This window comes from Ovis canadensis, chromosome 23, assembly GCF_042477335.2.
Source record: "Ovis canadensis isolate MfBH-ARS-UI-01 breed Bighorn chromosome 23, ARS-UI_OviCan_v2, whole genome shotgun sequence".
NCBI lineage: Eukaryota > Metazoa > Chordata > Mammalia > Artiodactyla > Bovidae > Ovis > Ovis canadensis.
Window position 1 is genome coordinate 45,999,555 of NC_091267.1, and position 20,944 is coordinate 46,020,498.

A 20,944-nucleotide genomic window follows, 5' to 3' on the forward strand; every position below is an offset into this window, starting at 1 on the left:
GATTCAGTTATACATACATACTTTTTCTTACTGTTTTCCATTATGGTTTATCACAGGATATTACAGAATACAGTTGCCTGTGCTGTACAGTAGGACCTTAGTTTTTATTTTATATATAGTAATTTTTATCTGCTTATGCTTCAGCTCTCAATTAACCAGCTATGAGATTGTCTGTATGTGGCAAATAGGCTGGAATTAATGACCTCTCTACTATCCTAGCCACTCCTCTGTAGATACCTATTCTGCTGATACACATTTTTGAACTGTGTCTTGTGTCAGGGTGGACAAAGTAGTTTAATATCAACTTAAACCCAACAGCAGAACTCTGGATGGGAAGGAGCAGCAGCAGGAGACCTGTGTCCCGAGTGGGGCCCAGCTGCCCACCCGGGCGTCTGCCACCCTCTGTGGCTGAGGTCTGTTGGTGTGCTCCTGTTCTTGGGCTCTGTGCCCAGGTATCCTGGGTATAAAATACTGTCACACTTCAGCTATTAGAACACTGCTCGCATGAGAGCTCATTGATGTAGGCTCAATAAAAATGGAAACCTAAGAAGAGTGCCTGACATCGGGTGCGTGGCATGGAAGTCAGTGAGACACCACGCTGGGCTCTGCGAAGAACGTATGAACATTAACCTTCCTAAATCCCTGGTGGCTCCAAGGGTAAAGCATCTGCCTGCAGTGCAGGAGACCCGGGCTTGATCCCTGGGTCGGTAAGATCCCCTGGAGAAGGAGATGGCAATCCACTCCAGTATTCCTGCCTGGAGAATTCCACAGACAGACGCGGGCTACATTCTATGGGGGTGGCAAAGAGTCGGATATGACCGAGAGACTGAGCGTGCACACACTATTAGATTTTTAGGTTTTTGTACTGTAACCAATAGCCACTAAGAGGAACTGATAACAAATTGAAGAATGTGGATTTTTAAAAATTGTGTTTATAATTACTGCTGCTGCAATTAAATGACATTAATTGTTGAGATTAGCAGATACCTGTTTGTATACAACTATGAAACCACATGTGTAGATGGAATCTTTTCTAGCTGACGTACCGTGTAACTCTTAAGTAAATTGTGGATCAGGGTAAGATTTTTGCTGTGAGAGATGCTGAAGGACGATGAATATAGTTCAGGTATTTGAGGATGATGCAGGAGAGTGTTTCTCGTCTTCAGTTGTAACCACAGGAACTACGATTATAGATTCACAGTCTGCAAGTGAAGCTAGTGTTTGCTTTTGTGCACCCAGCTAACTTTTCACCATAGAAAAAAAAGAGAGACAGAAAACAGAAGTATTGACGTGCTCATGGGCAGGGGTATTAAATATGTATAGAGTGAAATGACAATTTTCTATTAATAAATTATGAGTGATACATTTGGTTTTACAGTGGATGTTTCCAGTGGCTCCTGATCGACTTTTTTCTTGCCTTAAGTGTGTATTTAAAGACTAGCTGAAAGAATTAGCCAGCATATCTGTGGTGGCACAGAGAGGTATTGGCGCAGTGTAGGTATTCTTCCTATCCCCCTTCCTCCCCCAAAAATGAACTGCCCTTTTATGTTGTTGGAGCTCTCAAAATGGAGTAATGTACATTTTAAAGGGAACATTGCCTGTCACGGATGTGATACCGTGATTAATTCTGCTGTGGTTGAGCTGAGTTGAACCACTGAAAGATTTATCAGGTGGGAAGCATGCATACCTGTATCACCTTGGCACGTAGGTCTGATTTAGGGGGAGTAAAAATGTTGGGTGATGAGCCAGTTGATGTTAGGAGTACAAAGTAGAGAAGATTCACGCGTGCGTGCTCAGTCATGTCCGACTCTTTGCTGCCCCTTGGACTGTAGCCCGCCAGGCTCCTCTGTCCATGGGATTCTCTAGGGAAGAATACTGGAATGGATTGCCATTTCCTCCTCCAGGGAATCTTCTCAATCCAGGGATCAAACCTTGGTCTTCTGCTTGGCAAACGGATTCTTTCAAAAATGAGCCTCCAGAGAAGAATTCATGCGCTTAATGTATTACTCAACCTACAATAGTGTGATAATCTTGATAAGGTCAAGGTTCTCAGAATATTTTCTTATTGCCATAACCAACCAACTTTACAATGATGATTTTCTTGCTTCTTATTCTTGCTTCTTAGTTTCTTTTAAAGGGAAACTAAAAAAAAACTTATTTCAGAACTACATTGTTAGATTTATCTGAGTTTTCAGTTTTGGACTTACAAATCTATACTAAGATGGGATGCACTTTACATCATGAAACTCTTATGTTTTGCTTTTAGGGATCTAAATATGTAGAATTTTCAGATTACATGGAAGACTGCTTTACCTTATTTTTATAAGCTTTCACTGACTGAAAAAATGTCCTACTGGTCTGATTATGTGGGGGCTGTGCTCACTTAGATTTGCTGAACGAAAATCTGGTTGTGGTTTCCAAATGTTAGTATCATCTGGATTTTTTCAAACAAAAACAATTTCTAAAAGATATACTTAATGAGTGCATTTTATAATTTCTTGATGAATTTAACAAGCCTACTAGGTGTGAATAAATCAGAAATCTGTCAGATATATATTGTGTAATGAGTCAGTAGAAGTAATTGATACAGTTGTTTAGTATCTTGGCATGTTGAATGTATTTAAAATTTAGAAATTTTTGTATTAATTTGTACATGGTTATAGTCAGTTTCTAAGGTGATTTTTCTCTCACCCTTTTCTCTCTGTTAGGAACTTGTCTCAATGATTACAGTATATCAACCTGTGAGATAAAAAGTTTCAATGGCAACATTAAAGCAAGGTAAAAATCCTGTATTTAACTTTCCTTTTGTTTTCTTTTCCAGAAAGCACAGATATGCCAACAGAGACTAGATAGAGACATTTCCAACTTTCTCAAGATGATCAAGGAGTGTGACATGGCTCAAGGTAAAAAAAAATAAAACCCCACTCTTTAAGACACCCATCATCATAGATGTTCATCCTTTGGTTATACATTACAGATAATTTTTGGTTTTGAATTCAGAATTGTATTTGAAAAACAAAGTTAACCTTCTGGGTTTGTAATTCATTTTGGCTATGGAGTGAGAGGTCTGTTTATGAATCCCAGAAGACTTGGGTTTTGGAGTCAAATAGTCTTAGATTTGAATCCTTGTTCTGCCACTTACCACTTGTTACTTTTATGCAGGACAGTTAATTTCTCAGAGGTTTAGTTTCCCTGTCTATAAAATGAAGGGGTTGGCAGTTCCCAGGTCTTGGTCTTTGCCATTCTGTGAACGTATACATGAACTTGTCTAATTATTAATCTCCTTTTCAAAAGTAAATTTTTATACCTTTATTCTTTAGTTATGAATTACCAAGAGTTAATTATAAGTACTCTGGAAATCAAAATACAACCCAGTGCAAAATACAAAAATCCTAATATAAAATCCAATATGCAGATTAGGTTTTGAGAAAAAATTGATTACTTTGTAAATTAAACAGTTATCGTGCGCCTTAGACTTGAGACTTTTAACAATTGCTTTAGACTTTAGCTCTGATATGTTTGTGAATAACTCCACTAAAATTTAATCAACTTAGTTGTCTATGAGATGTCTGACTATATCAATTTTAATCATGATCTAGTTTGTATGTGCCCGGGAAAGGTGAAGGTATGTTGATATCACAATAAACTGAGCATAAAAGTTCTGTATCTGTGCAGATGTACCTCAGGCATCACTTTGCTTCAGTTCAACAAACACTTATTTATATGAGTGATGACAGCTTGGGGAAGGATAGCAGTCACTTTGACTATTAACTGCCAGCTGGAATATTTTGTTACTCAGTGCTGTTTATGCTCAGTGGGATTTTAAATAACAGCTTCATTATATTTAATTCACATAAGCCTAGAATTCACCTATGTGGAGTGTATCAGTGGCTTTTTAGTATGGTCACAGAATTATGCAACTATGACTATCAATGGGCTTTCAAAATACCATCCTCACCAAGAATCATCAAAACTCAGCTGAGATACTAACAACATTTAAAAGATACAGAAACTGTACAGAGTGAGGTGAAAGGTAAAGATGATTTTTTTTCATCTGGACCAAAGTAAGAAATTATATCAGAACTGCAACCAATTTTTTTTTTTTCTTCTTTTGAACCTTGAGACAGATGTCTTGGTTCAGGTCACCTGCATGACCTGTCACTCATAATGATGGCATCCATCGGTTGTGCTCTTAGAGACACAGTGGTATTCAGTACCAAGAGTGCGTTCACTTTGCGCAGTGACGTCTGGGAAACTTTGAAAAATATTTGTGATTTGACAGTGCTATTTCATGTATCCGCAGTAAAAGTCAGTGGGTTTATACATGAACAGTTATAGACATTGTTTTCTGAAAGACTGGCATAGGTAAATAGAACACACCCTCAGGAATAGAGTAGAGATAATTTCATGAATGGAGTTAGAGTCTGAAGGTGACCGAGTCTGCTCTTAATGACAATGGGTTGTACAGAATAACCTGGCCCATGTGGTTTATTCACGGAAGCTGATAGATACACATCCTACTCCAAACTGCCTACGTAGTTTTCCAGTGACATCTCAAGAGGAAAAACTAAAATGTTTGTGGACGGAATCCAGATCTTGTGGTTGGGATTGTTAGTTGGTTTATGTTTTGGTACAAAACTGTATGAATGTGAACTTTAAGACTCCACACCCTCTTTCTTACTGTATCTTCTAAGAATGGTACACATTCCGCTCTGTGCCGCCTACGTCCAGATCACCGCAGCGCCTGGCCTTTACTCTCCCTGCCTTCCATGCTTAAAGGGGGTTGAGTCAGAAGGCTTTCAGGAACTCTTGCAACTCAAATGCTATGAAATACTGCATTATTGCTGCCAGGTTAATTTTAGAAAGTTACAGTTTAAAAATGATTATAAATGTGGTGGGTTTTTTTTTTTTTGCCTGAGAAAATCTTTTAAGTGTCCTTGAAACTGCAGAATAAAATGCAAACTTTTTATCTTGGCATTTAAGGACGCTTACTCCTTGGCAGAAAGTTATGACCAACCTAGATAGTATATTCAAAAGCAGAGACATTACTTTGCCAACTAAGGTCCGTCTAGTCAAGGCTATGGTTTTTCCTGTGGTCATGTATGGATGTGAGAGTTGGACTGTGAAGAAGGCTGAGCGCCAAAGAATTGATGCTTTTGAACTGTGGTGGAGAAGACTCTTGAGAGTCCCTTGGACTTCAAGGAGATCCAACCAGTCCATTCTGAAGGAGATCAGCCCTGGGATTTCTTTGGAAGGAATGATGCTAAAGCTGAAGCTCCAGTACTTTGGCCACCTCATGCGAAGAGCTGACTCATTGGAAAAGACTCTGATGCTGGGAGGGATTGGGGGCAGGAGGAGAAGGGGATGACAGAAGATGAGATGGCTGGATGGCATCACGGAATCGATGGACGTGAGTCTGAGTGAACTCCAGGAGTTGGTGATGGACAGGGAGGCCTGGCGTGCTGCAATTCATGGGGTTGCAAAGAGTCGGACATGACTGAGCGACTGAACTGAAGGATGTTCTTAACCTGATCACAAACTGATTTTTTTAGCTTAATTTACAGTTCTTCTCCCCATGATCCCTGTGAACACTTTTGACCAAACACTGTGTCTTTTGATCCTCTGTTAAAGTAATACTTTTGTTTTCATGTGTGTGTTAGTCATTCAGTTGTATCTACACTCTTTGTGACCTCCATGGACTCTAGCCCATCAGGCTTCTCTGTCCATGGGCTCCAGGCAAGAGTGCTGGAGTGGGTAGCTGTTTCCTTCTCCAGGGGATCTTCCCAACCCAGGGATTGAACCCTGGTCTCCCACGTTGCAGGCAGATTCTTCATTATCTGAGCCACTATCGTTTTCATGAGTGGACCTTAAGCCTAATTTCTACCTGGATTAATGCCAAAGTTACGTATCTGATATGGACAATACATCATTCAAGGTATAAAGAATGCAGTATTGAAATTGCCACAATTTGATCTTTACCAAAAACCTGGCTGCAAAAATGAATAAAATAACTCAAACTTATAAAACTTTTGGAAGACTTCCTGAAGGCCATGTAGTCAATCTGTTCTACCCGACAACTCTAAATTTACCCTTAGTTGTAATAGCCAGGTTTTGACCCTTGTAAATAATGTTGTATAGTACACATATTTGATCACATCACTTTATTACCATAGGATTCTTGGCTATGAGAGTAATGGGTGAAAATGTATTAATGTTTTTGAACCTATTGATGTATACTTATAAGTAACTTTCCAAAACAGATATTACTTTACACGCCAAGTTTAATGCATGCGCTTTATTGCTAAATGTGTATAGTAAATCCCTGGTTGAAGACATTATCATGTTTTCACTTACCGAAAAGAAAACATCTTGAAAAGCACTTTTGTTCAACCCACTTACTTTAGTCAAAGTCCTGGACTTTGAGTAAGGATTATCGCCCCTTCACTGTTGCCATACCAGTCTAAACCATCCTCATCTCCTTCTTGCGCTATTAAAAACAGCCTCCTGACTCAAATCTCACCTGTGTTCTCTACAGTCCCTGCCCCAAGGATCCTTCTAAAGCATTAGTGGGTTGATACTCTTAGCTCAAAACACCCCTTTGCTTCCAGGGCTCCTCACTTAGAGTCAAAGATGAAGTCCTTCTAATGATTTACAGAGTCTTCCTGTCCTGTCTCACCTCTCTGTCCTCCTCTCCTGCCTGCCTCTCTGCAGCCTCACTGGCCTTGCTCTTCCTTAAAGCTGCCTGGGTGTGCTGGCCCTTCTGCCTGGAAGGCTTTTCTCCAGGACTTTCCCTGACCCCTTCCCCCTTGTTCCAGCAGAACCTTGCTTGATGCCCTGGGCCCTTGATCACTATCAACTTTAGAAGCATTCTTAGGGCTTCTTTGCCCTTTGCCCTGATTGGCTCCAGCTGACAGAGATCTTGTCAGGAGATGGGGGAAGGGTGGGAGGAGGGGTAGGTTGGGGTCACCCCGCTCCCTCCTGCATGGCTGTGGTCTCCCTGTGGCTGGACTCCCCTCTCTATGGGCCCAGGGCCCTAGTCTGTGACTCCAGTTTCCACCGCCCTCTCCCTCTGCCCTCTGTCCCAGGATGGGCCTGCCTGCCTGCCTGTCCGCTCACCCTCCTCATCTTTGTGAGTCTCCTCCTTTTAAAATTATCTTAGTTACACTTTGACTTTGTGGGCTCTTTCTGCCATGACGTTATTGATACCAAGTCCTGTCTCAACGTCCACCTCGGACTCTCTGCATCTCCGTCTTTGCGTTGTTCTTCTCTTTGTCACTTAGCAACCTTCGTGCATGTGTGTGGAGTTGGCTGTCTGCCTCTCCTGTTGGAGTATAAACTCCACGAAGGGAGGAACTTTGTTTTATTCATTGATTATCTTCACCTAAACTATGTGCATAGCACATAGTAGGCGCTTGTGTTCCCTTGGCCCTTGTCCAACCTCCCCTCCCCTTTCCACACACACACACACACACACACACACACACGCATTTTGAGTGAATGAAATGAGTAACATATTTAGCTAATAAATTTATAACATTTCTGTTGAATTTGGGGAGAAACAAGTACTACATTTATTCTGTCAAGTTAATGATTATACAGATCATACAATTCCGTGACATTTTTTTTTTTACTTTATTTACTTTTTTGGAGGCTAATTACTTTACAATATTGTATTGGTTTTGTGATACATTGACATGAATCCGCCACGGGTGTACATGTGTTCCCCATCCTGAACCCCCCTCCCACCTCCCTCCCCACCCCATCCCTCTGGGTCATCCCAGTGCACCAGCCCCAAGCATCCTGTATCATGCATCAAACCTGGACTGGCGATCCATTTCACATGTGATAATTTACATGTTTCAGTGACATTCTCCCAAACCATCCTACCCTCACCCTCTCCCACAGAGTCCAAAAGACTGTTTTATACATCTGTGTCTCTTTTGCTGTCTTGCATACAGGGTTATCGTTACCATCTTTCTAAATTCCATATATATGTGTTAGTATACTGTATTGGTGTTTTTTTTTTTTCCTGGCTTACTTCACTCTGTATAATAGGCTCCAGTTTCATCCACCTCATTTAGAACTGATTCAAATGTATTTTTAATGGCTGAGTAATACTCCATTGTGTATATGTACCACAGCTTTCTTATCCATTCATCTGCTGATGGACATCTAGGTTGCTTCCATGTCCTGGCTATTATAAACAGTGCTGTGATGAACATTGGGGTACATGTGTCTCTTTCAATTCTGGTTTCCTTGGTGTGTATGCCCAGCAGTGGGATTGCTGGGTCATAAGGCAGTTCTATTTCCAGTTTTTTAAGGAATCTCCACACTGTTCTCCATAGTGGCTGTACTAGTTTACATTCCCACCAGCAGTGTAAGAGGGTTCCCTTTTCCCCACACCCTCTCGAGCATTTATTGCTTGTAGACTTTTGGAGAGCAGCCATTCTGACTGGCATGAAATGGTACCTCATTGTGGTTTTGATTTGCATTTCTCTAATAATGAGTGATGTTGAGCATCTTTTCATGTGTTTGTTAGTCATCTGTATGTCTTCTTTGGAGAAATGTCTGCTTAGTTCTTTGGCCTGTTTTTTGATTGGGTCATTTGTTTTTCTGGAATTGAGCTGCAGGAGTTGCTTGTATATTTTTGAGATTAATTCTTTGTCAGTTGCTTTGTTTGCTATTATTTTCTCCCATTCTGAAGGCTGTCTTTCCAGCAAACAAAAACCCACTTCCAGTAAATTAAATCCCAGGACCAGACAGCTTCACAGCTGAATTCTACCAAAAATTTAGAGAAGAGTTAACACCTATCCTACTCAAACTCTTCCAGAAAATTGCAGAGGAAGGTAAACTTCCAAACTCATCCTATGAGGCCACCATCACCCTAATACCAAAACCTGAAAAAGATGCCAGAAAAAAAAGAAAACTGTAGGCCAGTATCACTGATGAACATAGATGCAAAAATCCTTAACAAAATTCTAGCAAACAGAATCTAACAACATATTAAAAAGATCATACATCATGACCAAATGGGCTTTATCCCAGGAATGCAAGGATTCTTCAATATCCGCAAATCAATCAATGTAATACACCACATTAACAAATTGAAAACTAAAAACCATATGATGATCTCAATAGATACAGAGAAAGCCTTTGACAAAATTCAACATCCATTTATAATAAAAACCCTCCAGAAAGCAGGAATAGAAGGAACATACCTCAACATAATAAAAGCTATATATGACAAACTTCTCACAGCAGACATCATCTTCAACAGTGAAAAATTGAAAGCATTTCCCCTAAAGTCAGGAACAAGACAAGGTTGCCCACTCTCACCACTACAATTCAACATAGTTTTGGAAGTTTTGGCCACAGCAATCAGAGCAGAAAAAGAAATAAAAGGAATCCTGATTGGAAAAGAAGTAAAACTCTGTTATGCAAATGACATGATCCTCTACATAGAAAACCCTAAAGATTCCACCAGAAAATTACTAGAGCTAATCAATGAATATAGTAAAGTTGCAGGATATGAAATCAACACACAGGAAATCCCTTGCGTTCCCAAACACTAACAATGAGAAAACAGAAAGAGAAATTAAGGAAACAATTCCATTCACCATTGCAACGAAAAGAATAAAATACTTAGGAATATATCTACCTAAAGAAACAAAAGACCTCTACATAGAAAACTATAAAACACTGGTGAAAGAAATCAATGAAATCTTGTAGGGACTTAAATAGGGAAGAAACTGTCAGCCCTCCCCTCGGGAGCAGTTTGCATTCTTTAACAGATGGGGTTTCCTCAGTCAATGCCGTTGGTTTTCATATCGGATTCTTCTCTGGATTCAGTGATTTTCCTCAGACAAACCTTTGAATAGTTCTTTTCACTGAGGATCTGTGAGTAGCGAACTTTCCCTCTCATGTAGATCTTTATTTGACCTCCGCTGGGTTACAGTTACTGTCCATTAGTGGTTTTTTTTAATATATAATTTTATTTAGTTCTTACTTTTGGCTATGGGTCTTTTGTCGCTGAGTGGGCTTTTCTCTAGGTGTGGCAAGCAGGGGCTGCTCTCTGGCTATGGTCAGGCTTCCCAGTGCTGTGGCTTCTCTTGTGGGGGGCACAGGCTCCAGGAGTTGTGGCCCGTAGGCTTGGTAGTTGTGGCTTCTGGGCTTAGTTGCTCCTCAACATGTGGGATCTTCCCAGATCAGGGATCAAACCCCCTGCTTCGTTAACTGGCGGGCAGATTCTTCATCGCTGAGCCTCCAGGGAAACCCCTCCATTAGTGTTTTAAAGATGCAACTCCAATTTCTTCTGGCTTCTAACATGGCACCCCACTCCAGTACTCCTGCCTGGAAAATCCCATGGAGGAGGAGCCTGGTGGGCTGCAGTCCATGGGGTCTCGAAGAGTCGGACATGACTGAGCGACTTCACTTTCACTTCTAACATTCTAATGACGATTCTTTGGTAGGCTTTTTTTTTTTTCTTTTTAAAGTTCTCTTATTGCTTTTCAAAGATCTCCCCTTTGTCTTTGTCGTTTTGCAGTTTTAAAGTGTCTTACATTTGCTATTTGAGACTGTTTTTAATTCAAAGACTCGTTCATTCCTTCTTCAGACTAAGAAAGCTCTTTGTTGTCCCTTCACACCTGACTTCTTCATTCCTTCTCTTCCGCAGATACTTGTTGTGGTCATGTTGGGAGGCTTCTTCTTTTATACCCCGTCTCTTAGTGCCTCATTCTGTTTCTATTTTTTCTGTGTTATATTCTGAGTAATTTCCTCAGATCTACTTTCTAGTTTCAGTTTCTTTCTCAATTTGATCTAGTTGGTCTGTTCAGTCCTCTGACTTTCTAATCCTAATGGACTGTATTTCATCATTGTAGAAATTCTAGGTGGTGGTTTTAAAAGTTTTTATATTTTTCCATAGTACATGTATTTCTATGGACTGCTCTTCCATAGTGCATATATTTCTAACTTTATCGCTAATAGTTTCAAATATATAAAACAGCCCTTTTCAGTGTGTTCTTACGTCTCAAGCTGTTGGTGCAGCCGGTTCTTTGGTTTTGTTGGCTGACTGTCCCTTGGAATGGATTGTTTGCTTCACTTTGGATTTTAACTTTTTATGGAGAGTATGTTTTTCCTCCTCCTGGATTATGGAACTGTCCCTTCACAGTAGTTTTGTTTCTGTTGAGTATGTAATCATTTTAAAATCAGATTGCATACTAAATGTGGTACAAGCTAGGGATTTCTGTTTTTCAGGATGCCCACCCAGAGCACTGGAAGGAAATGCCCTTCTTCACTGCTGCCCTGCCCGTTTCTGTTTTTTCTGGGGATCCAGCCCTTTACAAGGCCTTGCTCTGCTTGGTGAGATCAGAGCCACATTTCCCTTCACGAGGATGTGAAGGAGCAGCTCTCAGCTCCCCAGCTTTGCCCAGCTGACCTCTGACCCCCTCCCCCCACCCCCGGTACTTGGCCTTCCCCATTGCACCTCTGCCTGTTCCTGTTCTGTCAGCCTTGACTTTTCTGTTGGTTTCCAGCATATCTGGGATTTTGTTCTTTCCACCTCTGATATATATTATATTATTACTATTATTTCATCAGCATCTTTATGGGTTTGGGTTTGAAGGATGTTTCCTCATCAGTGTAGTCAGCTAGATACCACAAGTGTCCCATGCACTTTCTAATGTGAAATATGTCAGTAGTACACAAATTGTATTATCTAGAATACAGCCACATATAGCCCTTTTTGTGTGTGTACTTTTCATATATTTACTCGTTTTTAAAAAATATTTATTGATTTGGCTGTCCCAGGTCTTAGTTGCGGCACGGAAACTCTTAGTTGCAGCATGTGGAATCTAGTTCCATCACCAAGGACCGAACCTGGGCCCCCTGCATTGGGAGCGTGGAGTCATAGCCACTGGACCATGAGGGAGGTCCTTATATTAACACTTTGATTCCTTATGACAATCCAGTGTTAGTACATGCCTATTATGTCCGTTTTATAAATAAGCTAACGGAGGCACAGAGGGCTTACGTAACTTGTCTTGGGTCACACGGTTGGTAGAAACCAGACAGAGTTTGATCCTAGGCAGCCTGGCTGCAGAGACTGCTCTTCACCAGTAAAGAACCTGGACTAAATAAAAAAATTCTGTATTTCCTTCTAAACTTTTGATCTGTGAACTAGAAAAGGTTACAGATTTTCATGCCTAGATCTGCACCTACAGTAAAAGGTAGAACTCATTGAGGACAGTCACTTGGCTGCTGCTGCTAAGGTATTGTTCCAGTCCTTAAGGTCTCCCATTCAGAAGTTCAAGGGGACAGTGGAATTGATGCAGGGCCGAAGTCTCCAACTCACAACAAAAAAATCCTTTGTATTTTTTCTGTCAATTATTGTTATTATTTTTTACTCTTGTCCTGAGGCTCTTTCTGGTATTTCTCATCTCAAAGAACACATCTCCATTTGATATGCTTGCCCAAGCCTTGGCGTCATCTTAACCTTGGAGTGCATCCTTGCAGCGATGCGCATCCTGTGTCTCCTGTATCTCCCCGTCCCTTTCTCTGTCCCTCTGTCCCTGCACTGACGCAGGCCACAGCCATCCTGTCCATAGGTTGCAGCTCTTCTCATCTGGCCATGCTCCCTCCAGGGAGTGTTGCACATTGTGGTTTGAGAGGTGCCTCTAAACACAAATCAGCTCTTGAGACCTCAGTGCCTTAGGGGGTAATTGAACTCTGCCTTGACCTGTGTCTCCTCACTTCAGCAATATCACCTCTCACCTCCTCCTCAGAGTTCAGCAGCACTGAACTTTTCTCATGCCTTAGGGTCATTGTTCTCATCATGTGAAATACTAGCTTTTCCTCATCTTCTAGAAACTTCTTGGCTTCTCTAAGACTAGCCTACGTGCTCTTACTTTGTGTTTCCAAATGACCCTCCAACTAATTCGCATCACTACCTCTTTCTGTTTCCATTTCCTGCTCTGGGCAGACCTAGCTGCCTCAGGTCTCAGAAGGGGACAGAAGAACAAGCAAAAGCTCAGGCCACTACCTTTACACCTGCCCAGGCCTGTAATATGGGGACTTCCCAGATGGCTTAGTCAGTAAAGAATCTGCCCGCAATACAGGAGACCCAGGTTCCATCCCTGGAGAAGGGAATGGCAACCCACTCTAGTGTTCTTGCCTGGGAAATCCCATGGACAGAGGAGCCTGGTGGGCTACAGTCCGTAGGGTCACAAGAGTTGGACATGACTTCTTGACTAAACCACCACCAGCACCACCCTGCTCTAAGCGCTGTCCCTGATCTCAGTAGGGACAGGGCACTGGGTGGAGAGCGGGATGCTGTTCTGGTCCAGGCTTCCTTTCAGGCAGCCAGGTGGAGGAGTCAGATAGAGGAGACAAAGTGGTTATGAAACAGTGATTTAGTACTCTTACTTTGCCTGGTCCATAGGAGAAAACACCATCACTTTCTCTCTCCTCACCTTACTCATTGAGGCACAGACTTTACCAGCACTTCCCTCCTGACTTTCCTGGAGGCAGGGCTCCCTGGGTCCCACATGACTCTGTATCGTTTGTTTCATTGATTGTGTTTTCTCTCAAGATTACTCCCAAAAGGTTAGGAGCCACTGCCAGGGCAGTGTAGTCACGGGCGATGCAAGTCCAGTTACAGCCTTTGGTGGAGATTTTAATCCAGTTTTCCTCCTTTCTTCTATTCACTCTTATTTGTAAAAGAATGCAAAATACATTTCATAGCTCTGCTGGCTGCTCCCTGATTTTTGAACCCCAAAAGTCTTCCCAACTGGTGCTTTCTTTTCTAAAATTGTTGAATTAATTCATTTTAGTTTTTCTAATAAATATATGCTTTACTTCTGACTATTCTAAAGACTCCCTCTGATCAATACTGTTCATTGAATAATAATTGTTTTACTTTCTGTTTTCCTTGCTAGACTGTAATGTAAGGACAGAAACTGTTTCTCAGTTGCTTACTTACCCCTTTATCTCAAGCACCTGGAATGTAGTGCCTGCCACATGACAGCCACTCAGTAAATGGTAGATGCAGGTCCTCTTACCTCTCAAGTTCTCATTGATCATAATTCTCAGACTCTTCTCAGAACCAGTATTTTCAGACTATCTGAAAATAACAGTTATAGATATTTTGGATAAATTTGTTTTATTGGACATTTAACAATAACAAACTTATTCTTCAAGATCTGACCCAAGTACCCTTTACTTTTATCAAACTCCCCTTTATTATTCCATCCCATAATGGTAGCTCTTTTCTCTAAATGTGTGACATTTATGTGTGTACAGTTTGTTTGCTTTTTATATCTTGTAGCATCCCTGTTATGATCTTTTTATTCTTTTTTAACTCATGCTTTTAACTCATTTAACACATGCTGCTTGAATTATAAATCTTATACTTCCGTTGCAACTAGTACAGATTTATAGATGTAGATACATAGATCAGATGCTCAGTGGTACTTGTTTAGTGGGTGATTGATTTCAAGCTAATCATCTTAATTTGAACAAGAAATAGATAAATTTAAATTTTTATATCTTATATGATGTCAGCAATCTTGATTTTTTTTCAAGTTATGGTTTTATGCAGTAGAAGTTTTTTAGAAGAGTAGTTGATTTTTATGTCCAGCAATCTTTTTCCCCATTTGGGGGAGAGAGTATTGATTGTCTTGAGGGATTTATATAATTCCAATGGAGTATGAATCACTTTCAAAATACCTTTTCTCATGGACATATTCAGATACATTACATTTTCTGTTTTCCACCACAAGAGAAAAATTGTCTTATTTTGATATTTTCTTTATTTCCTATCACCTTAGCTTTGTCACTAGATAGCTTTGGGACTTTTTATTCTCAACTGTTTGGGTTTACTTAAAAAAAAAACAACAAAAAACACTTAAGGCAACACTGTGTCCAGAAGGACTAGGGTGAGAGGGTGAGGAAATGCCATTCATCCAGTTTTTTCCTCTTAAATATCTTGTCCCCAATGATAGAAATATTTGAGTTAAATTGAAAAACAGACAAAAGAGATTTTTTTGTGCCTCAAGTAAAAAGAAAGTGTAGTTTAAAATAATACATTTATCCACCTGTACTAATTAACCAACCTGTAGTAATATAAATGAAAATGTTTATGTCTTAAATATTTCTGGGGCTTCCCTAGTGGCTCATTTGGTAAAGAATCTGCCTGCAATGTGGGACACCCACGTTCGATACCTGGATCAGGAAGATCCCCTGGAGAAAGGAATGGCAACCTACTCCAGTATTCTTGCCTGGAGAATCCCATGGACAGAGGAGCCTGGTGGGCTACAGTCCATGGGATCGCAAAGAGTTGGACACGACTGAGTGGCTAACCCTTTAGCTAAAATCTAATAATTCTTCTGTTGTAAAATAAAATAACCCAGAGTGATTTGGATTTTCTATGCAAGTCAATGGGAATAAAATATTTTTTATTATTTTTCGTTATTCTTTTAATATTTGAGTCTTTGTACAAGGTTTGGTGTACAGTATTGGGGGGGCGGTTAAAGAGGTTTAGAGCTTACTGAGATTAGCAGCATACAGTGAGCATATGTACCGTGTACATGTGAGCAGAGTAGCGGAGCGTATGCAAAGGGCCTGAGTTCTCAGCAAGGGGATGTGGCTATGTATGGAGTCCAGTACAAGAGGTCACCTCCCACAGTGACTTTTAAGAAAGGCTTCATGGGGAGAATGGCATTTGAACTTGACCTTAAATTTTAGTTAAGAGGAGAAACTTCTTAATTACTATTTCCAGTATTCACAAAAAAGGGAACATCTTTAACAAAAGTTTAGAAGTAGTGAAATAGGATCATATTTCTAGGAAAACAGATATTCCCAGGAAAACAGACTGGCTGAAACTGACCATTTCTGGAATGATTTAAATGTTAATCTAAGGAGTGTAGACTTTTTCTCTGTAAGGAGAACAATGGAGGTGTTCTGTATTAGGGTTTAGTTTAACAGCAAGGAACAAGCACTTCCCCACTAGTTTTAAAACTTACCCAATTAAAAATTGTACATTGTAATCATGGAAACGACAGATTGTGAGCTTTTTATACATGTCTCTAAAATTAAGCTTTTCACATATAATCTTCCAGCATCTTTCCTGAGTTCAACAATATTTTTAGTACAAAAAATAACTTTTTCTCTCAAATTAACTGGTACTATTTAAGTGTCCAGTCCTCAGGGTAGGCCAGATATGGTAACATACTGCCTTTTTGCATTTATTATAGCTCAGTCTCTAAATATTAGTTGGCTAAAGCACATTTGCAGTGATTCCTAGTTGGTAACTTTTCTAGAAGCTTAGCCGTTTTCCTTTATGTAATCAGTATGAGACGTCATTGCATAAGAGGCATACTGGTGTCAACCAACTGGCCTTGATACATAGCCCTGAACCAGTGTGTTTACCATAGTCCATGGTTCTATACCATCCCACCATGCAGGTTAATATTAATTCTAGCATGTTGTTTGGACACTAGATTGTCAGAGAAATTAGGTAACTTTTGACTATTCTGGACAGAAGAATTTGACATTCAATGAGATTCTTATAAAAACTTGTCTTAATATATATTTCTTGGAATACCTTTTGAAAGCTTGTTTAACAATTTGTAAAGTGCCCCTAAAACTCATTGGCAAAAACCCTGATGCTGGGAAAGATTGAGGGCAAGAGGAGAACGGGGTGATAGAGGATGAGATGGTTGGATGGTAACACTGAGTCAACGGACATGAGTTTGAGCAAGCTCTGGGAGATAGTGAAGGACAGGGAAGCCCGACGGGCTGCAGCTGATGCAGGTGCGAAGTGTCAGGTACAGCTTGGCGACTGAGAAACAACAACAGTAAAATTTATTTTGACATTTAATGTTTTATGGTAATCAGTAAGTATCTTAAGTGTGAGATATCTAAAACAGACATAATTGGAGGTAATGATGGCATTTAATAAAGACAAGTATATCCATGAATGGACCGTGCTTCCATTTTTCTGTCCTTTGTGCCACGAAGGTGGAAGATTACTAGATTACCCAGATAATTTACGGGAGGCAGAGGCTGTGTCTGTTTTTTCTTGTGCATCTCCTCACATCCCCAGTCCCCAGCTCTGTGTAAGACATCTGTTGAGGTACTATTTGAGTCACATGGCGTCTAGCATATGGTACTCTCTTTTGCTATTTAGCAACTAAGTACAGAATAAATCTTTACAATGTGTATCAAAGATTGCAAAAGAAGTATGTAAAGTCAAATTTATCTTAAAATTTAGTAGTTTCCAATTATTTGGGTGTCATTAATAATAGCAAACCCTAGGAAACTCTATCCCAAGAGATGCAAAATATGATAAAATGTCATTTGGTCTTTATATCAAGATACTAATAAAAGACTGTTCTTACTTCATTCACTATGATCTTTACCTTTTATTGCATACTTTTGCCTTATGAGTTTTAAGAAATAATTTTTCCAAGAAAAGGACTTATCTTTGCTAAAATATATCTCATTCATGTAAAACATTTGGAAAATTTAAAAAGAGAACAGGTTAATACAACTTGATCACTTAGAAATAATGGCTAAATAATTTGTCATATTATTTGTCATATTTCCTATAGATTTTCTTCCCACTGGAAAATTTTTGTTCAGATTTGTTGGCATTTGATTCCCTTGATTCTTTTTGTTTATTGACTTTGTTTACCATGTTTTAAGAATAGTGGTTTAAGTACATCAAGATTACTTACAATACAGAGGATGCGACAGATTTAATTGTCTTTCTCCCTTTATTTTTTTCTTAAAGCTTTCGTATTATAATTTCTCTGTTTTGATGGAAGGGACAGATTTAAAGGATCTTAATGTATAATTAACATTAAATTCCAGGCTATTTCAACTAAGTACACTTTTCTCACATTAATATGACATTTCACTTGTTTAAGTGACATGTATGCATTTTGTGGTTTTCTCTTGCCAGAAAAAAAAAAAATGAATGATGGGAAAAGTGGATTAAGATTTTCTTTAGGGGGTCCAAGGAAGATACTGATATTATCATTTGTTTCCCAACTTATGTATACGGACGGATATTGGACCTTGACAAGGCTGTATTTTTGAGAGCAAAAGACCTATTTATACAGAACGGTTATCCAAATAAGATGTAGAGGAAGTTGAATTAATACCGCCTTCAGATCTCTTAGCTGTCATGTCAACTAAAGAATTATTTTTGTCTCTTTTTAGCACTTTGCCTTGGAATAAAATTACTTATCTAGTAATGAATATCATGAAAGGAGAAGTGTTAATGTTTTATAAGTAATGATATCAGTCCTTCTTGACAGCTGTTTTTCTTAAACATTATTTATGTCTATAAAATTTTTTTTTTTTTTTTTAGCCCTGGCTCTTCTCCTTTTAAGATATAGGCTTTTCTAGGTCAAGGCTTTCTCCTTTTCTTTTTCTATATGAGTTTATATGCCCTGCATACAGTAGGTGCTTAATAATCACGCCAGAGGTACAGTAATTGTATGCTTAAGGCAGCTAGAAGGAAAAAATGAGGTTAGTAGATATGAAAATATGTTCGTGGTCTTGTTTTACTTTACTATTACTTAAAATCCCACTCATTTATTTTATTTATAGAAATGCTTCCATCGTTTCTTCAGAAAGTTGAAGTTGTGGCTGAAGCTTCTAGAGAAACTTGTGTAGCTTTGAGTGACTGCCTTCATCTCTTCACTAAACAAGAAGGGGTAGGTCGTTTGGAACTGAATTTTTACAGTCATTGTTTGGGTGCCACATGCTTGATTATCCAGTACATCATTGCTTTCAAATTGTCCAAAGATAGGAGGAAACAGAGTTAGGAAAGGAAAGGAAAGCTTCATTTTTCACCAGAAGTTAGAACTTATTTATTCTTGATTAAGTAGATTGATTCTGAAATAACTTGTGTTCATATCATCTAATTTGCTTATGTACCCATGCTTAACAAGTATGTTTATAGTTGATCTATTCAGAGATGTTGTGGCGTTTCGATAAGAGGGGTATGAAAATATTCTAGAAACAAAAGGTCTGTATGTAAAACACAAAACAAAAGGTTTATGTGAAAAATACATGCTTTTTTTAGATAATATATTGCTCTCACATTTACCTATGTGAACTGAACTTAATGGATTAAATGTTCTTTTGTGTTCTTTGCCATTTATTCTTTCCCATTTAAAAATCTGTCATTTGCTCTTCCAGATATGAGTACAAGTGGTATGCTATCCATTAGTAACTGTTTTCCTAAGGACTGAAAAGTCGTTAAAGTGCGTTTTGGCTGCCTGAACTTGGACTTCTCTTTTGTGTGCTTCCCCCTCCCCCGCCGCTACCCCATTTTCATGATTTTATGCACACATGTATGTATGTTTACATGCCATGCTGCACAGCTTACGGGATCTTAGTTCCCCAACCAGGGATTGAACTTGTACCCTTAGTGGTGAAACTGCAGAGTCCTAACCACTGGACCACCAGGGAATTCCCCCATTTTCATGATTTTAATGCAAGCCAAGTAGCAATAGGCATTCTTCCATATAAGTTCTAGGTATATGTTTAATCTTAAACTTTTTAGATTGACACCAAATTTCTGTTTTGTTTGTTTTTTTAGATTCCACATATATGTAAAATTGTAGGATATGTTTTTCCTCTATGTGACTTACTGGTCTTAGCACAATACCTTCCAAGTACACTCAGTTTCCTATTCTTGTTATAATTGATTTGTGCCTTTTGTTTAGAGTTGAGGTTTTGGTAAAACAAGGTAGATTAAAATGGTTATATATATATATATGTTTCTCATATATATAAGGATCTAAAATTCTGTTTTCCCATCTTTAGAATAGAAGCCTTGAGAATTAATAGGAGATTTAAAAAACACTGTGTTTGTTATTTATACCACAAATTCTGTAATCATTTTATTTGGGCAATAAGAAAGTCTATGTGGGAAGTCCCTGGTTGTTCAGTGGCTAGACTGTGCTTTCACTGCTAACGGCCTAGGTTCAGTCCCTTCTCAGGGAACTAAGATGCCATAAGCCGTGAGGTGCAGCCAACAAGGAAAAGTAATAATAATCTGAACTCGTTTAAACAAACTTACAGAAAATTAATAGAATTCTGTTAAATACCTTAGGGAAAAAATAATTGTTCATTAAGCATGATAAATGGCTGAATCATCTCTTGTTTGAAATCATCACTTCTCAGCATTTTTATTTTTGGTGGCTTCTGAATTTCCTATTCTAGCTTGTTTAAATGAGGAATGATATGGTGACTTCAGTAAATCCACATAGGATGATACCATCTTATCAGAACAAACACAACAAATTTTGATGTTGCATGATTCAGGTAACATTTATTACATTGTAAAACTACATTTGCATCACCTGTGTGTTACAGGAGAAGGTCTTGATGGCTCTTTTGTTGAGCCATTCTTGAAGGCAAACACTACATTAGAAGTCATGTAATTCTTGAAGAAGCTGATCTATTCTAATCTTTAACTAATTAGAAAAAGAAAAAGCTTAGGTAATCACCTCCATGTGGAAATTTACATGTACAAAAATATTAGCTTAAAGTTTAGCCTAATTAACCTCTTTAGGTCTTTAAAATTTGTCATGAGGATGAAATAAGCCTTTAAAATTTGTCATGAGTATTAAATAAGATAATTGTGAGCAAAATGCTTAGCATGGTTCCTAAGTAAGCCTTGAGTATGAGTCAGCAGTTGTTACTGCAGGATGCTGTCTAATGAACACTTATGACCCCTTTTTTTCTGATGCCTGGTGCTTCCGTGTCTACCACTGGTTTCATCTTGTTTTGGATGGAGGTGGTGTGGTGTAAAGAATATTTACTGGACCATTTGTGGAATGACTGTGCTGTGTTTCCATCCTTATTATTTAAGGGATGATAGTCTGCTTAAGTTCTCTGAACTTCGATCATGTTTGAAATAAGAGAGACA

The 20,944-nt window shown here is 39.1% G+C and overlaps 1 protein-coding gene across 2 annotated transcripts in view; it reads left to right on the plus strand.

Moving 5' to 3' along the window:
* OSBPL1A (oxysterol binding protein like 1A) overlaps positions 1 to 20,944 on the plus strand; it is a 219,987-nt gene that overhangs the window by 76,463 nt on the left and 122,580 nt on the right. For both annotated transcript variants that reach the window (XM_069569001.1, XM_069569002.1), the window contains 2 exons: positions 2,822 to 2,903; positions 18,613 to 18,719. In XM_069569001.1, the coding sequence (XP_069425102.1) occupies positions 2,822 to 2,903; positions 18,613 to 18,719 (189 nt within the window). The remainder of the gene's footprint in view (positions 1 to 2,821; positions 2,904 to 18,612; positions 18,720 to 20,944) is intronic.